The sequence below is a fragment of the Muntiacus reevesi genome, chromosome 15, assembly GCF_963930625.1.
Source record: "Muntiacus reevesi chromosome 15, mMunRee1.1, whole genome shotgun sequence".
In the NCBI taxonomy this organism is placed as follows: domain Eukaryota; kingdom Metazoa; phylum Chordata; class Mammalia; order Artiodactyla; family Cervidae; genus Muntiacus; species Muntiacus reevesi.
In genome coordinates, this window is record NC_089263.1 from 18,060,186 (window position 1) to 18,079,260 (window position 19,075).

General features: G+C 47.5%; 1 protein-coding gene across 1 annotated transcript in view; it reads right to left on the reverse strand.

The window, feature by feature from the left end:
• Positions 1–13,645: 13,645 nt before the first annotated feature.
• DET1 (DET1 partner of COP1 E3 ubiquitin ligase) overlaps positions 13,646–19,075 on the reverse strand; it is a 30,235-nt gene continuing 24,805 nt past the window's right edge. Inside the window, exon 7 of the mRNA XM_065906664.1 lies at positions 13,646–13,949. Within this exon, the coding sequence (XP_065762736.1) occupies positions 13,922–13,949 (28 nt within the window). The 3' untranslated portion in view covers positions 13,646–13,921. The remainder of the gene's footprint in view (positions 13,950–19,075) is intronic.

Sequence of the window (19,075 nt, forward strand, 5' to 3'; positions counted from 1 at the left end):
GGGTCTTTGCAGATGTGATTACGTTAAAGGATCTTTAGGGAAAAAAAATGGGGAGATTATCCTGGATGATCGGGGTGGACCCTATGAGATCACATGAACCCTTTAGAAACAGAGGCCGCAGGAGACGTGACTACAGAAGAGGATGAGGCCATGTGACCACAGCAACAGAGACTGGAGCCAGACAGCCACCAGCCAAGGACTGCCTGCAGCCGCCAGAAGCTGGGAGAAGCCGGAAACAGGTTCTCCCCTGGAGATGAGATGGGAAGTGAGAGAAGGACTGAGTGCAGAGAGGCAGGACCACAGGGCAGGACGTGTTCAAGAGAGGTTTATGAGGCAAACTTGTTCTCTGGGTTGAAGGGGGCTGAGAAGCACCAGAGCTGCCATAGTGAGTGTCTTAGCAGGACGGGCAGGTGGGCCCTGCCTCTGCGATACCGACAGGGCTGCCTTTCTGGGCCAAGCACCTGGGCCTCTGAAAGGAAGAAGAGCCTCAGCTATCGAAAGTTATTGTTGTTCAGTTGCTCAGTTGTGTCCAACTTTTTGTGACCCGATGGACTGCAGCATGCGAGCTCCTCTGTCCTTCACTGTCTCCCAGAGCTTGCTCAAATTCATGTCCATTGAGTCAGTGATGCTATCCAACCATCTCATCCTCTGTCACCCGCTTCTCCTCCTGCCCTCAACCTTTCCCAGCATCAGGATATTTTCCAGTGGTTCGGCTCTTCACATCAAGTGGCCAAAGTATTGGAGCTTCAGCTTCTGCATCAGTTCCTCCAATGAATATTCAGGACTGATTTCCTTTAGGATTGACTGGTTTGATCTCCTTGCTGTCCAAGGGACTCTCAAGAGTCTTCTCCAGAACCACAGTTCAAAAGCTTCAATTCTTCTGCGCTCAGCCTTCTTTATGGCCCAAGTCTCACATCCGTACATGACTACTGGAAAAAACCATAGCTTTAACTATACAGGACTTTGTCAGAAAGTGATGTCTCTGCTTTTTAATATGCTGTCTAGTTTTGTCATAGTTTTCCTTCCAAGAAGCAAATGACTTTTAATTTCGTGGCTGCAGTCACTGTCCACAGTGATTTTGGAGCCTGAAAAAATAAAATCTGTGCTTCCAAGGATCCTCTCCAGCCCTCAGCCTTGAGAGCAGAGCACACATGGCCTCTGGGAGAAAACCATGGGACCGTGAGACACATCCCTGAGAGCAGGCAAAGCACAAGATTTTGTCCTGTTGTGACTGGGATAATTGGAGCATTCTTGGAAATGCATTTCTCACCTATTTTCTGTCTGATTGAAAAGTTCTTCACAGTCATTTAGGGCCTTCACACCCCTATAATCAGAGAGCATGTCGCTCAGTCGAGGCAGAAAACTGGGTCACCGCCAGGGCTCCAGAGCCTCTCAGATGCGAGAGGCAAAGAGCACAGGCCCACTCACCTACCATGCTCCGCCAAGGACACTGCCAGCTCTGTGCAGTCCCTCCGTGAGGGCCAATTCAGGAAACAGACTGAACTTGGACTCTCGGGATACAACTTTATTTTTCTCCCATCACTGCCTCGCCTTAACTATGTCGGATCTCCTTTTCTATACAGACCTAAACCCTCATCTCAGGAAAATTCCATGGCCTTCTTTTAATTATAAGAATAAGTCTCACTTGGGGACATCCCTGGTGGTCCAGTAGTTAGGAATCCACCTGCCAATGCGGGGGACATGGGTTTGACCCCTGGTCCAGTAAGATCCCCCATGCCCTTGCTCCACAACTACCGAAGCTTGTGCACCTGGAGCCTATTCTCTGAAACAAGAGAAGCCACCGCAGTAAGGAGCCTGCACGCCGAGATTAATGAGCAGCCCCCTCTCAGTGCAACTAGAGAAAACTCATGAGCAGTGGTGAAAACCCAGCGCAGCCAAAACATTTTAAAAAAGAAGAGGCCCCATTTTGACTTATCCTGGTCTTCCAGGGATCTAAAAGTCCAGTCAAATCTCTTAGAAAATTCTGATCTCCGGGCCTTTCAAAGCTTCTCCCCTCGCCCCTCTGTAGATTCTGTCTTCACTTCTCCAGGGCCAGGATAAGGGAGGATGGAAGGAGAGGGGAGTGCAAAGCTCCTCCTGCTCTCCACGGGGCCCTCTCGGCCGACACTGGCCATCATCGCACCCCCGTCATGACAGGCTGCCTCTCGCCTGGGCCTGTGGTGGCTTCTCTGGGGCCAGTCTCCCTGTTCCCCCCACTTCATGCAGAGAGCTCTACCTGGGTCTTTCTGTGGTGGACATGGAGATGTTACTCAGATGCCCCACAAAGGAAGGGTCTGTTGCCTAGCTGCTGTCAGCCCCAGAGACAGCCACAGAGAGCGGTCACCCTTCCAATGGCACATCCATCCAGTGGCTGGTGGAGGCCCAGGCATTAGGACCTGGCCAGCTCTGACGGGCCTCTGGGGGTCGGTTTAGGCTGCAGCACAGCCAGCCTTCTCTCTGCCCACCCTGCCCCCTTCCCTCCCTTCCATAGGGTCGCTCCTGGACCACTCCCTAATAAACATCCCCCACCCAGGAGTGTCTCTGGGTCTGCTCCCTGGAGAACCCAAACACGACCCCCTTAGCAAGAAGCACGTGCGCTCTGGCTGACCCCTCCCCATCCGTCTCAGTTCCTGACCCTGTGGCCCATCCCGCCCAGGGTCCTCCTACAGGGACATCTGAATCCTATTAGGTGAGTGGGGTACCAGCAATGCTGACTCAAGCCCAGCTCCCTCCAGTCCCCACTGAGCCACAGGGATCCTAGGGACACCCCACTTATCCTCAACTCACCAAAGGCCAGCAGTGTGGCTCTCCCAGCCGCTGCCCCCATCCCTCTGCCCTGCTCTGCTAGCTTCCCCCCTCCAGGCTGCTCCTGGCCAGAGGCAGGCACCACCCTCCATCTTCATGAATACGCCCCACCCGCGCTCCGTGAGATACCCCCAGTGTTTTGCTCCCAGGAACACTCTTGAACCCTGCTTTAGAGATGGCAAGAAACAGGCTCTGTTTTTTTCCACCCCAGTATGCTACCAGCCAAAGCATGAGACACCACTCTCTCCTTCTGATAAGTGCCCCAAACTCTGCAAGCTCTTCTTCCATCAGCTAATCTCAAAGCAGGGGAAAGCAGTCCTGGCTACACAGGCAGTTCTGCAAACTAGCTGTGCTTGCACTAGGTTTGGAAGGAAGAAGAAAGGCAGAGGCAAGCTGCCTTGGGCCGAGGGATTCCGTGCTGCTTCGGTTGGGGAGATGTTGGATTTTTTTTTTTTTGTCAGTGTTCAGAGGCTGCTGTGGCAGTGGCGTGGCAACGTCCCCATCCTCAAGTCAAGGAGAAGCAGTGGACTGAGGTTGCCCATGGCCTCAGTCATTCCTGAAGCCCTGCCTTCCTGGTGAGACTGAGGCAGCAACTCTGTAGAGATTCTGCAGGTGGGTTCTGGTTCCCTCCATCACTGAATTTCCAGTAACAAATCCTCTTCTACATAAAACCACCAGAGTGGTTTCTGTTTCCTGCAACTGTGAACCTGACTGTCATAGAACACCCTTTTCGAATCCCGAATCTCTTTTGGGGTGCTGGGTGTTGGGTTCATTTTGCTATCCTTTATTAAGTCCTGCGTGGGTATGATAGTCCTTCCCTTTCTCATCCTCTACTGAGCATGTGAAATCCTTGGGGACCCTGTTAAAATGTGGGTTCTGATGTGGTGGATCTCAGTTGAGACCTGACAGTCTGCGTTTCTGACAAGTCCCAGCTAGTGCTTTTGCAGTCACCGTCACCCCCACCCCACAAAGAGCACAGCTATAGCCTGGGAGGATACAGAACATCTCTGGTCCCCCACTGGGGGCCTTTAGCGGAAGTTCCAAGGCAGAATGAAGAAGCCCCTTTATCATCCTGCCTAAGTGCAGGCTGGGCCAGGCAAGTGGGGGGCGTTGTGGGGAATGGGACACACTTGGGACCCCCAGGATCCCGGTGGGCCAGCTCCTACCTCGCACAGAGCCGCATGGGCCCTGGGGACCCAGCCTCCCACCTTCCATGTCTTGTGACTGAAGGATTCATCCCTCTCCTCAGACGCAAGCAAGCAAGTGCTTCCTGGCTGGCTAGGGGTTTCAGTCCCTCAGTGGATGAGCACCTTAGGAGCACAGCAGAGCAAGACGCTCATTCTGGTGGCAGACCAGGGGAGGACGGTGCAGGGGGCCGCACCTGCCAAGCATCACGGGCAGGCGTGGAGCTGCGGACTCATGACTGGAAGGCTGGAAAACGTCAAGGTCAGGCTGGGCGGTGTGTTCTGTAAACAGCCCTCTTGAGCCACACGTGGGTCAGGATGAGCAGAGTGGGGGGCAGGGTCGGCTGGGAATGCCAAGTGGAAGGGCTGAAAAGGGACTTGAGGCCAGGCTGGGAAGGCCAGGCAAAGGAATCTGGTGCACCCCTGAGGATTCTCAACAGGGCTCTGATCAGAGGCATGACAGCATTTGGGGGATGGAATGGGGTCCGAGGAGCAGACACACAGGATAAAAGTGTTCCAAGGTCACATGTCCTTCCACCAGCCCTGGATTACAGGGGCCCAGCTTTGTCAGCCTTATTAACTATCTTATAAACAGAGCCACTCACTCTTTCTTTTTTTTCTCTCAAAGTAGAACACTAAATGGAACACCAGAAAAGAACATGTTGTCCATTTAGATTACACAAAAACATGCACTTTTGAGGGGCAAATGGAAAATAACCATCACGGCACTCAATAAATATGTGTTGAATGTGACCCATGAATGAATGAATGCAGAAGTCTAGGGCAAGCTGCCTTGGGCAGGAGGATTCCAGGGGAGTCCAGGATGGCCCTGATCACAGGCAGTATGGCACTGGGCAGCCTGTTCCTTGGGGACCATCCCTCTGCTCCTGCACACCCAGCCCAGATTCAGTGAAGTGCTGACGGGCCACTAGAAGTTTGTGGAGCTCTTTACTGACTGTCTCATAGACATCTCGACCCAGTCTGCCCAAAATAAAACTCTTGATTCTCATCCCTTCCCCAGAAACCCTTTCCCCCTCCCAGTCTAACAAAAGATAGCTAATGGGAATGTTAGGTAGTTAGAATAGGGGAAAGGAGTCAAAAATGGTGGTGGCTAAAAGACAAGGAAGGGAAAAGCCCATGAAAATAGAACAGAGGAAGGTCAAAGGAAGGTCCGAGGACCAGAGTAAGGACTTCAGGTAGAACAGCACTCCTGCCTAAGTCCAATTTGCATAGGACAGGCCCAGTCGCCTGACAACCATTTCCCAGTTCAGGTCAAAAAACTCTGGATGCATCCTTGATTCCTTTGCCTTACTTCTATGCAGAACTCTGCGACTGGGCCAGCCAACCCTGCCTCCAAAATATGTCCCAGTCTGACTGCTTCTCACCACGTCTACTGCCACACCCTTGTCTTGCCTGGCCTGTTGTCTTGGCCTCTTATGTGGGCTCCCTGTTTCCTACCAGCCCCTCCCTGAGCACAACCCATTTTCCACCCAGCAGCTAGAGTGATGTTGCTAAAACATAAACCAGATGATGTCACTCTATTAGTTTTCTCATTCATGTTCTGTCTTGTCTGCTAGAATGGAACACCAAGAATTCAGGGACTGGTGGATTCACAGCACCCAGAGCCTAAGAAAGTGCTCAACACGTGCATGCTAAGTTGCTTCAGTCATGTATGACTCTGTGCAACCTCACGGACTGTAAGCCCACCTGGTTCCTCTGTCCATGGGATTCTCCAGGCCAGAATACTAGAGTGGGCTGCCATGCCCTCCTCCAGGGGATCTTCCCAATCCAGGGATCAAATCAGCATCTTTTACATCTCCTGCATTGGCAGGTAGGTTCTTAACACTAGCACCACCTGGGATCAATAAATGTCTGTAAATCTCACTGAATCAAGGAGCATAAACCAGTGACTGGAGTGGGGGCCTCGCCTCCAAGCTCAGTCACCTAGGGCCACCCAGACTGGCCCACGCTGCCGGGGAGCAAATACCCAGTTACAAACTCAGCCATAATCTGGATTATACCATAACAAAGTTGGTGAGCATTAGAAAAATGTGATTTTTAAAACGGTTTTCTAGAACATTTCTGGAGAAACATTCCAAGACAATAAGGAAAAGACTCTGGCTTACCAAGGTGCACAATTAAAATGATATGTAGTAGTGGATTCTGGAGTGTTAACTGGAATTTAAAACACTAGTCAGCACACCTAATTTTGAAAGAACACCATACTGATGGCCCCAAAATGTGACAAAAGAATTTAGAAACGCAAATGGTGGAAATACTTTGCTGCGTCTTTTCTTAAAAAGGTACTTAATACTTATTGAGTGAATCAACTTCCTATGTTACATGAAAAAGAAAATATGCCCCAAATGTCATTCTAAGTTTTAAAGTCTTAGACAGACTAGAATGGTTCCAGAAACAGTATTGAGAAAAGGGGTCACTAATCCCTTAGTGACATTCCATACACACCTTTGATGGCTTACCCATACAGTCCTCTGGCCCCAAGTTACTCAAATGCATATTTCATTATTCTATTTTCCACCAGCTATGTATAGAAGTGAGAGTTGGCTCATAAAGAAGGCTGAGCACCAAAGAATTGATGCTTTCAAACTGTATTGCTAGAGAAGACTCTCGAGAGTCCCTTGGACAGCAAGGAGATCAAACCAGGAATATAAAGGAAATCAACCCTTAATATTCATTGGAGGGACTGATGCTGAAGCTATAGCTTTGGCCACTTAATGTGAACAGTCGACTCATTGGAAAAGAGCCTGATGCTAGGCAAGATTGAGGGCAAGAGGCGAAAGGGACAATAGAGCTGGCTGGATAGCATCACTGACTCAATGGACATGAGTTTGAGCGAACTCTGAGAGAGAATGAAGGACAGGGAAGCCTGGTGTGCTGTAGACCATGAGGTCTCAAAGAGTTGGACACAGCTTAGCGACTGAACAACATTATTTTCAATATATTTTTGAGAGCTGCTTCAAATCCTTTGTGAAATAAGGTGGGAAACAGGAGGGCAGACAAAACCAATGAAATGTGCAGCCCCAAATCAAAGCAGATACAAAGCATGTGGACCAAAGAGGGATTGAGTAGGACAGGAGAGAGACCATTCACCACAGTTACAGATGACCCTGGGCCCATCGTCTTAGTTGAACATCTTACTTTCTAGGAGAGAGGAGGTTCTCTGATCATCTGGAAAAGCTCCCTAGCCATCAAGAAGTGGAAGATTCCACGACCTTAGCGATGGCCCTGTCACCTCCTGCTGCCATGGGGACAGAGATTAGCAAGCACTAAGCTCCCCAGGCTTGGAGGTGCTGGAGGGACCAGCCAGAAGGGCCCAGGGCGGGTCTCCTCCCCCCCTCCCCCCTCCCCCCTCCCCCTGGTGGTCACTGAGGTTGCAGGGTACACCTAATCCAGCTGTCACCACGCACTCTGCAAACAGCAGCTGGTTAGGGCCGGGCTCCATGGCTGCCCATCTGTCACCCACCCTTCCTAGCCAGAGATGCTCAGGTGTCCTTAAGATGGCCCTTATCCCTCCCAGCATCCCTCCTCTGTCCCTCTGCCTTGGCTGTGTCGCTCAGATGGGGATTTTTCACCCTTCCTACAGGGCTGGCTGCCAGCAGTGAGTCCCAGACATGCCATCTGCCCTCAGGGATCTCACGCCCTTTCCCTGGGCCCCTGATCACACACAGCTGCGGAGCAGGGCTAAGCTGCTGAAGCTGAAGTCCATTTGAATTCTGACTCCAGCTCTGTGACTTTGGCAAGTTACTTCATCTCTCTGTGCCTGAATCCTTATCTCTACGATGGAGACAAGGCACTTCAGAGAACTAAGTCAATTAGTTAATATGCATCAAGAATGTGCGACCCAGTGCCTGGTTCACATGCCCAAGAAATGTTCACTCTTTTTAGACCCTTGCATTCCCTCTGACCTCTACGAGGCACCCCTGGCCGCAGACCTCCCCTTTAACTCCAGCAGAGCCTTCAACTCCAGCTGTCTGCACTCTCTTAAGGAGAGTCAAAGAAGTCATTTTAAAACCCTCTTTGGAAAATGTCTTGAAGTCTATGAGGACCTTAAGAATTCAGTGGAGAGACTTTCCTGGTGGTCAAGCGGTTGGGAGTCCGCCTGTCAATCAAGGCAGGGGACACACGGGTTAGATCCCTGGTCCGGAAAGATCCCACTTGCCTCTGGGCAACTAGCGCGGTGCTCCATGAGCCAGCACGCTAAGAGCTCGTGCTCTGCAACAAGAGTAGCCACCACAAGGAGAAGCTTTCGCGGCACATCTACAGATTAGCACCTGCCAGCAGCAACTAGAGAAAAACTACACGCAACACAGCCAAAAATAAATAAATAAATAATTTTTAAAAGTTATTAAAAACAAAAAAAGAATCTAGTGGAAAGCCTGCAGGCTAATGCTGGCCCCATCAGTGACTCAGTCATTCTTGCTCTCTAGCTGGTTTCCTGGTCTGTAACATGTTGCCTGAGCCCCATCACTCCAGCAGCAGCATCTCAATAGTAGACGCTGCTTCCTGATGGGAACTGGATCTAGAAAGCAAAGTTTTATACTAAAATATCAGTATTTGGGGGCCACGGCCCTAGGAAGGGGGCTCCCCCCATATACTTCCTGTCCAGTGGCCCAGGAAGTCTGCCGCTGTAGGCCGACTGGCAGAGCCTCAGCTTTGAGGCCCCGTAGAGTAAGCTGGTCTTTGCTCACTATTGCTTTGTCTCATACTATCGTGTTCCGCTCTTGGCAATCCCATGAAATGCAGCCCACCAGGCTCCTCTGTCCATGGGATTTCCCAGCCAAGAATACTGGAGAGGGTTGCTATTTCCTTCTGCAGAGGATCTTCCCGACCCAGGGATCGGACATGCATCTCCTATATCTCTCCTACATTGGCAGGCAGATTCTTTACTGCTGAGCCACCAGGGAAGACCTGGCCCCCTATTAGAACTCATAAGATGTAGAATCTAGAAACCCAGAAAGAGGCTCAAATGCCAGGGGAAGTCAAGATGACGAAGGCACTCTGTGGTCTGGAAAGCAGAACCGTGGGGGAGAGGCCACTGAAGTCAATATAAGGGTGAATGGAGGCACTGAAACTGTTGGGCGTGTCTGAATCTCACGGCCTCTCATGAGGTCAACGCTGGGACAACACGATGCCCGACTGCCTTCCGCCCTGTGCTGCTTGCAGCACCGGTGGCCCGAACCCAGCTGCTCTGTTCTGTTTCCTAGGGAAGGTGTGTTGAGGACGCACTCTTCCCCGGCCTTCCTCCACACCCACCCCTCAGCGGGCGTGCTGTTGTGCCGTGGCTTGCACAATGTAAAACCCACACCCAGAAGGTGTCCGCAGGCTGAGACAAGCTGGCCTTTGCCTTCGCGGTGGGCAAACCCGGAGGGGGCGGCTTCCTATTTTCACTTCAGCCACAAGGAGCAGCTGGAAAGGAAGGCAGAAACATGGGTTGCCATCTCCCACGGCCTCTCTAGAAATGGGAAAAGCTAGTCCTGGCTCGCCATGGGTAGAATGACTTGAAAATGCCAGGTTAACCCTTCAAACACTCACTTGTACCCACCCGGACCCAGGGAGAGGGTGTGTGCTCCCTGGGAGGGAGGCAGGGGCTGCCCAGCCTGGCATTTGACAAGTGTTTTCTGCCCCGGGTAGTGGGCACCCACTATACTGAAGATAGGGACCAGATGTGCAGGCTCTAATTCCATCCTCATAATGGCCCTTGAAAGTCAGTATTGTTATGCCTTTTTATGGGGCTTCCCCGATTGCTCAGCTGGTAAAGAATCCACCCGCCAATGCAGGAGATGCAAGAGATGTGGGTTCAATTCCTGGATCGGGAAGATCCCCTGGGAAAGGAAATGGCAACCCACTCCAGTATTCTTGCCTGGAGAATCCCATGGACAGAGGAGTCTGGCGGGCTACAGTCCATGGGGTCACAAAGAGTCGGACATGACTGAGCTCACATGCACCTCTATGTGAAGAAACAGGCTCCGAGAGGCCACACTCTAGGGTCAGAGACTGAGAAGGTATGGAACGAGAATTCCACAGAACAAAGACTCAGCCACTCCCTGACCTCCCTCCCTCTGGGATGGTCAATGCCTCTGGTGGAGTCTCCTCCTCTCCCCTTTTCTCATCAGGCTAACCCCTCTTATCCTTCAGAATTCAGCTGAGGTCTCAGCTTTTTCAGAAACCCTCCTGGACACCAGCAGCCTGGGTCAGGTGCCTGGGTCTCCGCTCCCTTGTTCCCTGCGCATCCATCTCCCACCTGCTCCCAGTGACCTCCCTCACCCCAGCCTGCTTCCTTCTCTGTCTCCCTATCCGCTCCATAAACTCATGTCTGCAAGGACCATGCCTTCCCGTCCTTTCAGCCGAGTGCCTAGCTCAGGCTGTGATGCTCAGAAGCAGCTCAAGAAATGTGTGGAAAGAACTGAGTTAAAAAAAAAAAAAAAAGGAATTAAGCAGTAAATGCAAGTGGACTACTGCAGAAGCAACCTTGTTCACACCATGGATACAGAAAGGTGCAGGGGTCACAGGGCAAATGGGCCAATACATGAGTGAAGTGGGTTACGTAAGCTGGAGACACGCATGCCCGGTCTAAGATAACCCCAGCCATGGGACTCAGGCTGCCTAATGGCAATGTGAAAATGCAGGATATTTTATAAACATTCAAATCTGTAACAACACCACTTAGGGGCTTCCCTGGTGGTCCAGTGGCTAAGACTCCATGCTGGGAGCCTGGGATCAATTCCTGGTCAAGGAACTAGATCCCACATGCCACAATGAAAGACCTGGCCCTGCCAAATAATTATTTAAAAAAAACCCACATACACCATAGGCATGTCACTGAATGGCATCTCAACTCACAACGTCCAGTTTGCAAACTCTGTGCAAGCATTTGGGTGAAATCAGGCCTAGAGTCTGGCTCCTGGGTAGCTGTTGCTCACACCCTGGAGGGGTGGTGAGTTCAGATACAGGGTGTGGCTTCTGCTGACATCTCCCCACCCTCAGCCCCTTTCCAAAGGCCCAGGAAACCCAAAGCAGTTGGGGCCACCTGGAATGAGGCTTTCCTTTTTCTCTGTGCCCAGGACAGGAACCCCCAGCCCCCCCCCCCCCCCCCGCCACACCCCCACGACCACCCAAAAGCCAGGCTCTGCCTACTATGGGGCAAGTTCCCCCTCTCATGCCCCAGAGTCTCCCAGCTGCACTTCACAAGCCCTGCAGACTTTCCTGGATCATATTGCTCCATCTGCGTTATAATTGGTGACCTTCTCTCTGCTCTAATCATGAACTTGAGGGAGCGGGGTGGAGCAGGTAGGTCAGAGGTTTTAGCCCCTTTCGGGCTTTACAGGAATAATAGGTTCAGATCACCCACTTCCCCAGGAGAATTAGCCTGAGACCCAGGGACCACCCCCACCCCCTCCCACACCAGGCTGTGACAGCAGGTGGGCAGGCCACCCACCTGGTCTGGGGAGAAGCAATCAGGCGAGAGTGCCCCACGTTGCTAGGGAGCTACTGGCAACAGCTGGCTGAGGAATAAGTCGTGTCCTTGGGAAAGCATGTTCTCGGCCTCTAATTAAATGCTGCTGCACGTCTCTTCCTTCAGGGAGCTATAGAAATGTGCCGAATCAATGCAGGTAGGAGCAGGCAGGGAGCAGCAAGTTCATAAGCGTGTTAAGGCCTCTGTCTGGGCAAAGGAAAGGCTCAGGGGGCAAGAATGAAACTGCTCAACCTCCAGGAGGTTGGTAAAGTAAAGAAAATCATGACCTCAGACTACTCAGCTCAACTAAGCCCACAGAGTGGCTACTTCTGTTGCTGCAAGCAAATTCACTGGTTAAACACTTTTTGAAAAGCTCTTTAAATCCCACTTCTGGGTATTTATCCAAAAGAACTGAAAGCATGATCTCAAAGAGATATATGCTCATCTTATGTTCATAGACACATCATTCACAATAGCAAAGAGGTAAAAGTAACCTGTGTCCAGCAAGGATGAATGAATAGATTAATGTATTCAATAGTATATACATTTGAAAGTGAAAAAGTGTTAGTCTATCAGTCTTTGCAACCCTATGGACTATAGCCCACCAGGCTCCTCCATTCATGGAATTCTTCAGGAAAGAAAACTGGAGTTGGTTGCCTTGCCCTCCTCCAGGGGATCGTCCCAATCTAGGGATCCAACCCAGGTCTCCTACATTCCAGGAAAATTCCTTAGGGCAACTGAGCCACCAGGAAAGCCCCAGTATATACATATAATGGATTATTATTCAGCCTTTAAAATGAAGGAAATTCTGACTGAGACTCTCATATGGATGAAATTTGAGGACATTGTGCTAAGTGAAAAAAACCCGACACAAAAAGACAAATACCGTGTAATTCTACTTATCTGAAGTAATGAAAGTAGTCAAATTCATAGAGACAGAAGGTAGAATAGTGGTTACCAGGGGTGGCGTGACAGGGAAATGGGGGAATTACTGTTTAATGGGTATAGAAGTTTGAGTTTCGCAAGTTGAGAAAGTTGTAGAGATTCAGATTTGCAAAATGAAAATGTAGAGATGGGCTGCTCAACAATGTGGGTGTCTTAACACTACTGAACTCTACACTCAGAAATACTGTACAGTCAGTTAAGATGGTAAATTTCATGTCATTTTTTTTTTTTTACCACAGTTACAAATTAGGAATAAACTCATTAAAAATTTTTAAGAAATACATGTTCACAGTACAGTAAAAGAATCACAAAGATAATGAGGATAAGTTAAAAAGTGAATGTCCACCTTCCCTCAGCCCCAGGCCCAGAGGGAACCACCATAATAGTGTCTTCTGTGGGCCTTCAAAAATGTTTTATGACTCTAAAAATATGTATGTATTTATGTCTGTACTGATTTCAATTTCATTTCAGATTCGTTTTTCTTTTTTACAGAAAAGAGCATCACACTAAACACACTTGTTCAATTAATATGTCTCAGAGAGCTTTCCAAATCAATATGTATGGATCTGTTTCATTACTTTTAACAGCGGTATTGGATCCCATTTTATGGATATTTCATAATCTATTTAGTCTGTCTCTCTTGATGTACATTCAGTAGTTTCCACTTTTTCATAATAAAAAAGTTGCAATGAAAAGCCTCGTGCATATATCTCAGGCACATATACATATGTTTTGGCTTAATAATGTACCATTTAACTGAGCTAAAAGATATGCACATTTATTAAGACGCTGCTCTTTGTCTTTTAAGAAATCTGAATCAACTTTCTTTCCCACTAATAGTGGATGAGACCACCCTACCTTCTTGACAATACTGGGTCATCAAATATTTTTAACCTTTGCTAATCTGATAGGTGAAAAATAAATATTATAAACATTTTCATATAGTTTTTGATCATGTATTTATTTTTTCTGTGAACACCCTGCTAATAATACCCTGGGCCCATTTTTCCTTTGGGATAGTTCATCTTTTTGTTTGACCTGGAATGAAAAGAATGCTAGATTTCTAATTAAAACAAAAAAATATGCAACAAGCAACAAAGGTTTACTGTGTAGCACAGAGAACTATAGTCAATATTTTAAATGTTTTTAAACTAAGGAAATCAATCCTTTGACAAACGGGTTGTTATTTGCCATTTGATTTTATTTTGGTAACTTTTCCCAAGTTTCTATTTGCATGTATTCAATTTTTATTGAGCATTTTTTCCCCTTCTTAAAAAGGGCTTACTTACTGCAAAATTATAAATAGAAATCTGGAAGACAGTGGCACCTCAGCAATTACATGTTAATTTTGTATCCCTTATCTTTCTCTGACCTTGGCACTTGCTGCCTGCCCCTCCCTGAATCTTCTCTTCAGGAGCTCATAGAAATGTTCCTTCTCAGGGACTTCGCTGGTGATCTGGTGAAGACTCTGCCTTCCAATGCAGGGGGTGGGGTTCAATCACTGGTGGGGGAACTAAGATCCCACATGACCCATGGTGAGGCTGAAAGATTAAAAAAAAGAAAGAAAGAAATGTTCCTTCTCCAGCTTTTTCCATTCTACCTTTTTTTATGAAATCCAACATCTTTCTAACACAATGCTTTCCAACCTCCCAAAACACATCTGCCTATTTGATAACCAGGAAAATCTTCTGTCCCTCTAGGATTTTTTAAAGGATGTGTCCCAATTATGAATCCCTGTGTCTTCTTGCTTAACCTCATCAGATAAGATTTTTTCCAATGTCTCCAGTTTGTAATGTGAAAACTTATGCATATTTTTCATTTTTTCAATAAAAATGGTTACCAATTTGTTTTTTCAACAGAATCTCCCTCAAGATTTGAACATGCCCACTGCTTCAATCTCAACCCTAACGGATGCTGAGTTGAGAATCACTTTTCAGATAAACTTTATTTTTTAAAAAATATAAACAGAATGGCATTTAAAGTTTAAAAAAATTATTGACTTGGGAAAACAGTCCAGAGGCAATTTATTTTGAGCAACACATTTCTCCATAAGGATATATTTCAATCCTTATAACCCCAACAAAAACTATTAGGGAGAAGCCTGAAAATTACCTTTTACTTTTTTCAACTGTTCAGAATATTTCCATTCCTTTTCTTTTTTTTTTTTTTTCAGTAGAAACATAGACCCCACTCTATTCTTTCAACAATTAGTTGAATATTGATAAGTAAGTAATTGTCAGTCGCTCAGTCGTGCCCGACTCTTCGAGACCCCATGGACTGCAGCCCACCAGGCTCCTCTGTCCATGAGATTTTCCAGGCAAGGATACTGGAGTGGGTTGCCATTTCCTTCTCCAGGGGATTTTCCCAACCCAGGGATCGAACCCGGGTCTCCTGCACTGCAGGCAGATTCTTTACTGACTGAGCTACAAGGGAAGCCAATGTATTGATACCACATATAAAATAGATAACTAATGAGAACCTACTGTATAGCACAGGGATCTCTACTTAACGCACTATGGCGACCTGACTGAGAAGGAAGTCCAAGAAACAGAGGATATGCACGGATAACGGACATCTGGTTGATTCACTCCGCTGTGCGGCAAAAACTAACAAGAGCATTGTAAAGCAACTATACCCCAGTAAAAAATAATTTAAAACACAATGAAGGATATAAGCTTCCTGGTGGCTCAGCTGGTAAGGAACCTGCCTGCCAGCGCATGAGATGCAAGAGATGCGAGTTCAGTCCTTAGGTTGGGAAGAGCTCCTGGAGAAGGAAATGGCAACGCACTCCAGTATTCTTGCCTGGAGAATTCCATGGACAGAGGAGCCTGGTGAGCTACAGTCCATGGGGTCACAAAGAGTCAGACACGATTGAGTGACTAACACTTTCACATCACTTTCAAGATGCACCTGATTGCTGTTTTGCAAAAAATACTACCTCATGTTCATTCCTAAAATGGCAAACCTCTGCTTCATTAATACCAAAATGAATCCCACTGCTCTGCTTCTATGGGCTTCTGCGGTGGCTCAGATGGTTAAGAATCTACCTGCAATGCAGGAGACGTGGATTTGATCCTTGGGTGGGGAGAGGAAAATGGCTACCCACTCCAGTATTCTTGCCCGGGAAATCCCATGGACAGAGGAGCCTGGTGGGCTACAGTCCACGGGGTCACAGAGAGTCAGACACAACTGATCAACCAACACTTTGATCTTCAAACTGCTTCTGTACCTTTCTGAGTACAAAATAATCTTTGATTGTAACACCCAATCATGGTACAAGGCCTTTTTTCTTTTAAATTGGAGTGTGATTGCTTCACAATGTTGTGTTAGTTCCTGCTGTGGAACACAGTGAATCAGCTGCACGCATACACACATCCAGACCCCCATCCCACCCCTCCAGGTCACCACGGAGCACAGAGCTGAGCTCCCTGTTCTATGTAGCAGGTTCCCACTCGCTGTATATTTTACACACGACAGTGCATACGTGTCAACCCTCACCTCCCACTTCATCCCACCCTCCCCTTCCTGCTCTGCGCCTACACGTCTGTTTTCTACATATGTGTGTCTATTCCTGCCCTGGAAATAGGTTATTTTCTAGATTCCACATGTATGCGTTAGCCAGGACATGGAAAGAACCTAAATGTCCAATGACAGATGAACAGATAATAAAGATGTGGCATGTGTAAACAATGGAATACTGCTCAGTCATAAAAAGGAATGAAATTGGGTCATTTGTAGAGATGTAGATGGACCTAGAGTCTGTCATACAGAGTAAAGTCAGTCAGAAAGAAAAAACCAAGTATTACAGTTCAGTCTCTTGGAAGACACTTTAAACAGTACAGAACTTTAACCCATGTCACATCAGTAATGCGTATTACTCGGTAGAAATGATGGCAACATGATGACTATGCTCCACGTGCTCACGCAGAGCAGGCGACAATAGTGAAGTCACACTGTCACCTGGCTGACAGGAGATGCCAACTTTAGATAAGGTCCAGTTTTGCAAACTGCATCCCAGAATGGATGCAGTAGTACACAAATCCCTTCCTGTGTGAGGGGCTTAACAGAGCCTCTGGTCCATGATAGACGTGGTGAGTCACTCAGTCATGTCTGACTGCTTGCAATCCTATGGTCTATAGCCCGCCAGGCTGTTCTGTCCCTGGAAATCTCCAGGCAAGAGTCCCGGAGTAGGTTGCCATTCCCTTCTCCAGGGGATCTTCCCAGTCCAGGATCATACCCAGGTCTCCCACATTGCAGGTACATTCTTTACTAGCTGAACCACCAGGTCCATGATAATAAGCTCTTACTAAATGCTAACAATCAATGATAACAAACTCTCAGCAAACAAAGCTCCCTTCTAGCAAACATGTCTGGCTGCAAAGAGGGTTAGGGATGTTCTGATCCTCTCAGACATGGGTGAGTGAGGACAGAGGTAACGTTACCAGTCTCCTGGGGGTGATCAGGAGCTGGGCCTGGAGAAGGCAAGCTTATGTTGCTTGGTCACCAAGGAATGAAGAAGTGTTTAGTTAATGCTCATTCAGTGTTCACATTGACCCTGCAAATGAGAAATTATCCCCATTTGACAGAGGAGAAACTAAGACTCCATCAGGTTCTCATTATCAACCCCAGGGTCACATAGCTAGTAGCACAGACCTCATTTGCAAACCTGAGCTGTTCTCATAATTCTATCAGGACTCCATCTGTAAAGCATCTGAGTCTTACTATGCATCTCTCTGCTTCCTACATTATTTCTGCCTCTGGTAATCAAATGTTGTACAGTGGAGTCAGTCTTCAGAATTAAAAAAAAAACAACAACAACAGAGGGTTATAGCTATAAAGGTATACACTGAGCAGTGTTGTTTAATGTTGTAAACAAAATTACCGCACAGAACATCAAAACCACTCAATACACTCAAATGCCTTGAAAGCATGCACTGAGGAGAACCGTTATGCTGATTACCAATAATTATGACCTACTCATTAAGGAACATCCCTCAGGGCTTCTGCAAAGGAACACTTCATGGCTGAGATGGAGTTACTCTGTGTACTTGAAAATAATGAAGCTACGGTTCTTTTAAAAATTATCTAATTTAGGCTTTTCACTGATTTATGTGCTTCTCTGTAAGAACTCTAAATGAAAGAGGTTCTGCTGAATTTACATGGAAGCTTTCTCTCAAAGGTCCACAGCAGCCTCAAGCTGACTGTTGACATGCCAGCTCCCTGCCGAGTAGGAAATAGAGGAAAGAGGTTCAGAGAAGAATTTAAATCTGAAGTCTCTGCATTTCTTAAACATTTTGGTTTCAAAGAGCTTATTTCTCCAAAGATTCTCGAGGTTTATTGGATGAACATTTTCGGAGAGAAGACACTAGAGTTTACTTAACACAGCTTTAAATCCTTTAGAAACAAAGTTAATGTAAACAAATACATAGGATTTGAGAACTAATTATGGGCCAAGTATTCAATGTGCTGAGTGCTTTATCTCCCATTTTAGTTAAATCCTTTTAGGTACAAGAAACAGCCAGCCCAGCTCAGGTATGGCTGCAGAGGCCTACAGGAGAGCCAGAAATCTGACGTAAATTCAAGAATAGGGATCTGAGAATGGGAATCATAATGGGGCCTCATGGACACTGGAACTGGATCTAAGAAGGTCCCCAGACAGCAGGAACTTTATGACTCTTTCCATGGGCAACGTGCCTTTCTCTTCACATCTATTAGTTTGCTTTCACCTGCAAGAAACATCAAATCCAATTCAAGTGGCTTAAACAGAAAGGAAATTACTGTCTCACAGAAATGGAACTCCAGATGTAGGGTGGGTTTCAGGGTTGGCTGATATAATCAGCCAGCTCTGTCATCTATGATTTAGGTTCTCTCTTCATTTTACCACCCAGAAGGACAGCTTCATCCTAAGGCTGATTCTCAGTGAACTATGATCATAGGGTGTTGGATGGCGGGAGTGTGGGCTACATGTTTCCTCACGAACATATTCTTTTTTACATTATCTATTTACTCTTGGCTGCACTGGGTCTTTGCTGCTGTGCACGGGCCTTCTCTAGTTGCGGGGAGCGGGGGCTGCCCTTTGTCGCAGTGCTCAGGTTCCCCGTTGCGGTGGCTTCTCTTGCTATGGAGCATGGGCTCTACGGCACACAGGCTGCAGCCGTTGCGGTTCTCGGGCTTGAGAGTTCAGTAGCTGCAGTGCACGGGCTCAGCTGCTCTGTGGGATGTGCAGTCTTCTCCAGCCAGGGACCAAATCCATGTTTCCACCATTGGCAGTCAGATTCTTAACAACTGGACCACCAGGGAATTCCCCCTCACTAGCATATTCTAAAGAAAAATGTTCAAAGGCACTAGACACCTTTATCTCAGGGTATCATTGACCTGAACGACATCACATGACATTCCTACACTAACCCCTATGCCAACTGGTCTTAGCTTAGTTCTAGTAACTAGCAATTCGTATGAGACCACCATGATTGGCTGAGACTGCTCAGGGCACATTCCTAGATTGAAGTCAGATGCGTGGGAGATGGGGAAAAAAAAAAGAAATTGAGAGTAACTCCTTAGGTTTTGCAGTAAATGGCTAGATACTTAAGTCATTTGGGAACCTTGTAGGAAAAATAGGTTGGGGGTGGGCAGGGGAATGGAGAATATTGTTTAGGATACACGGATT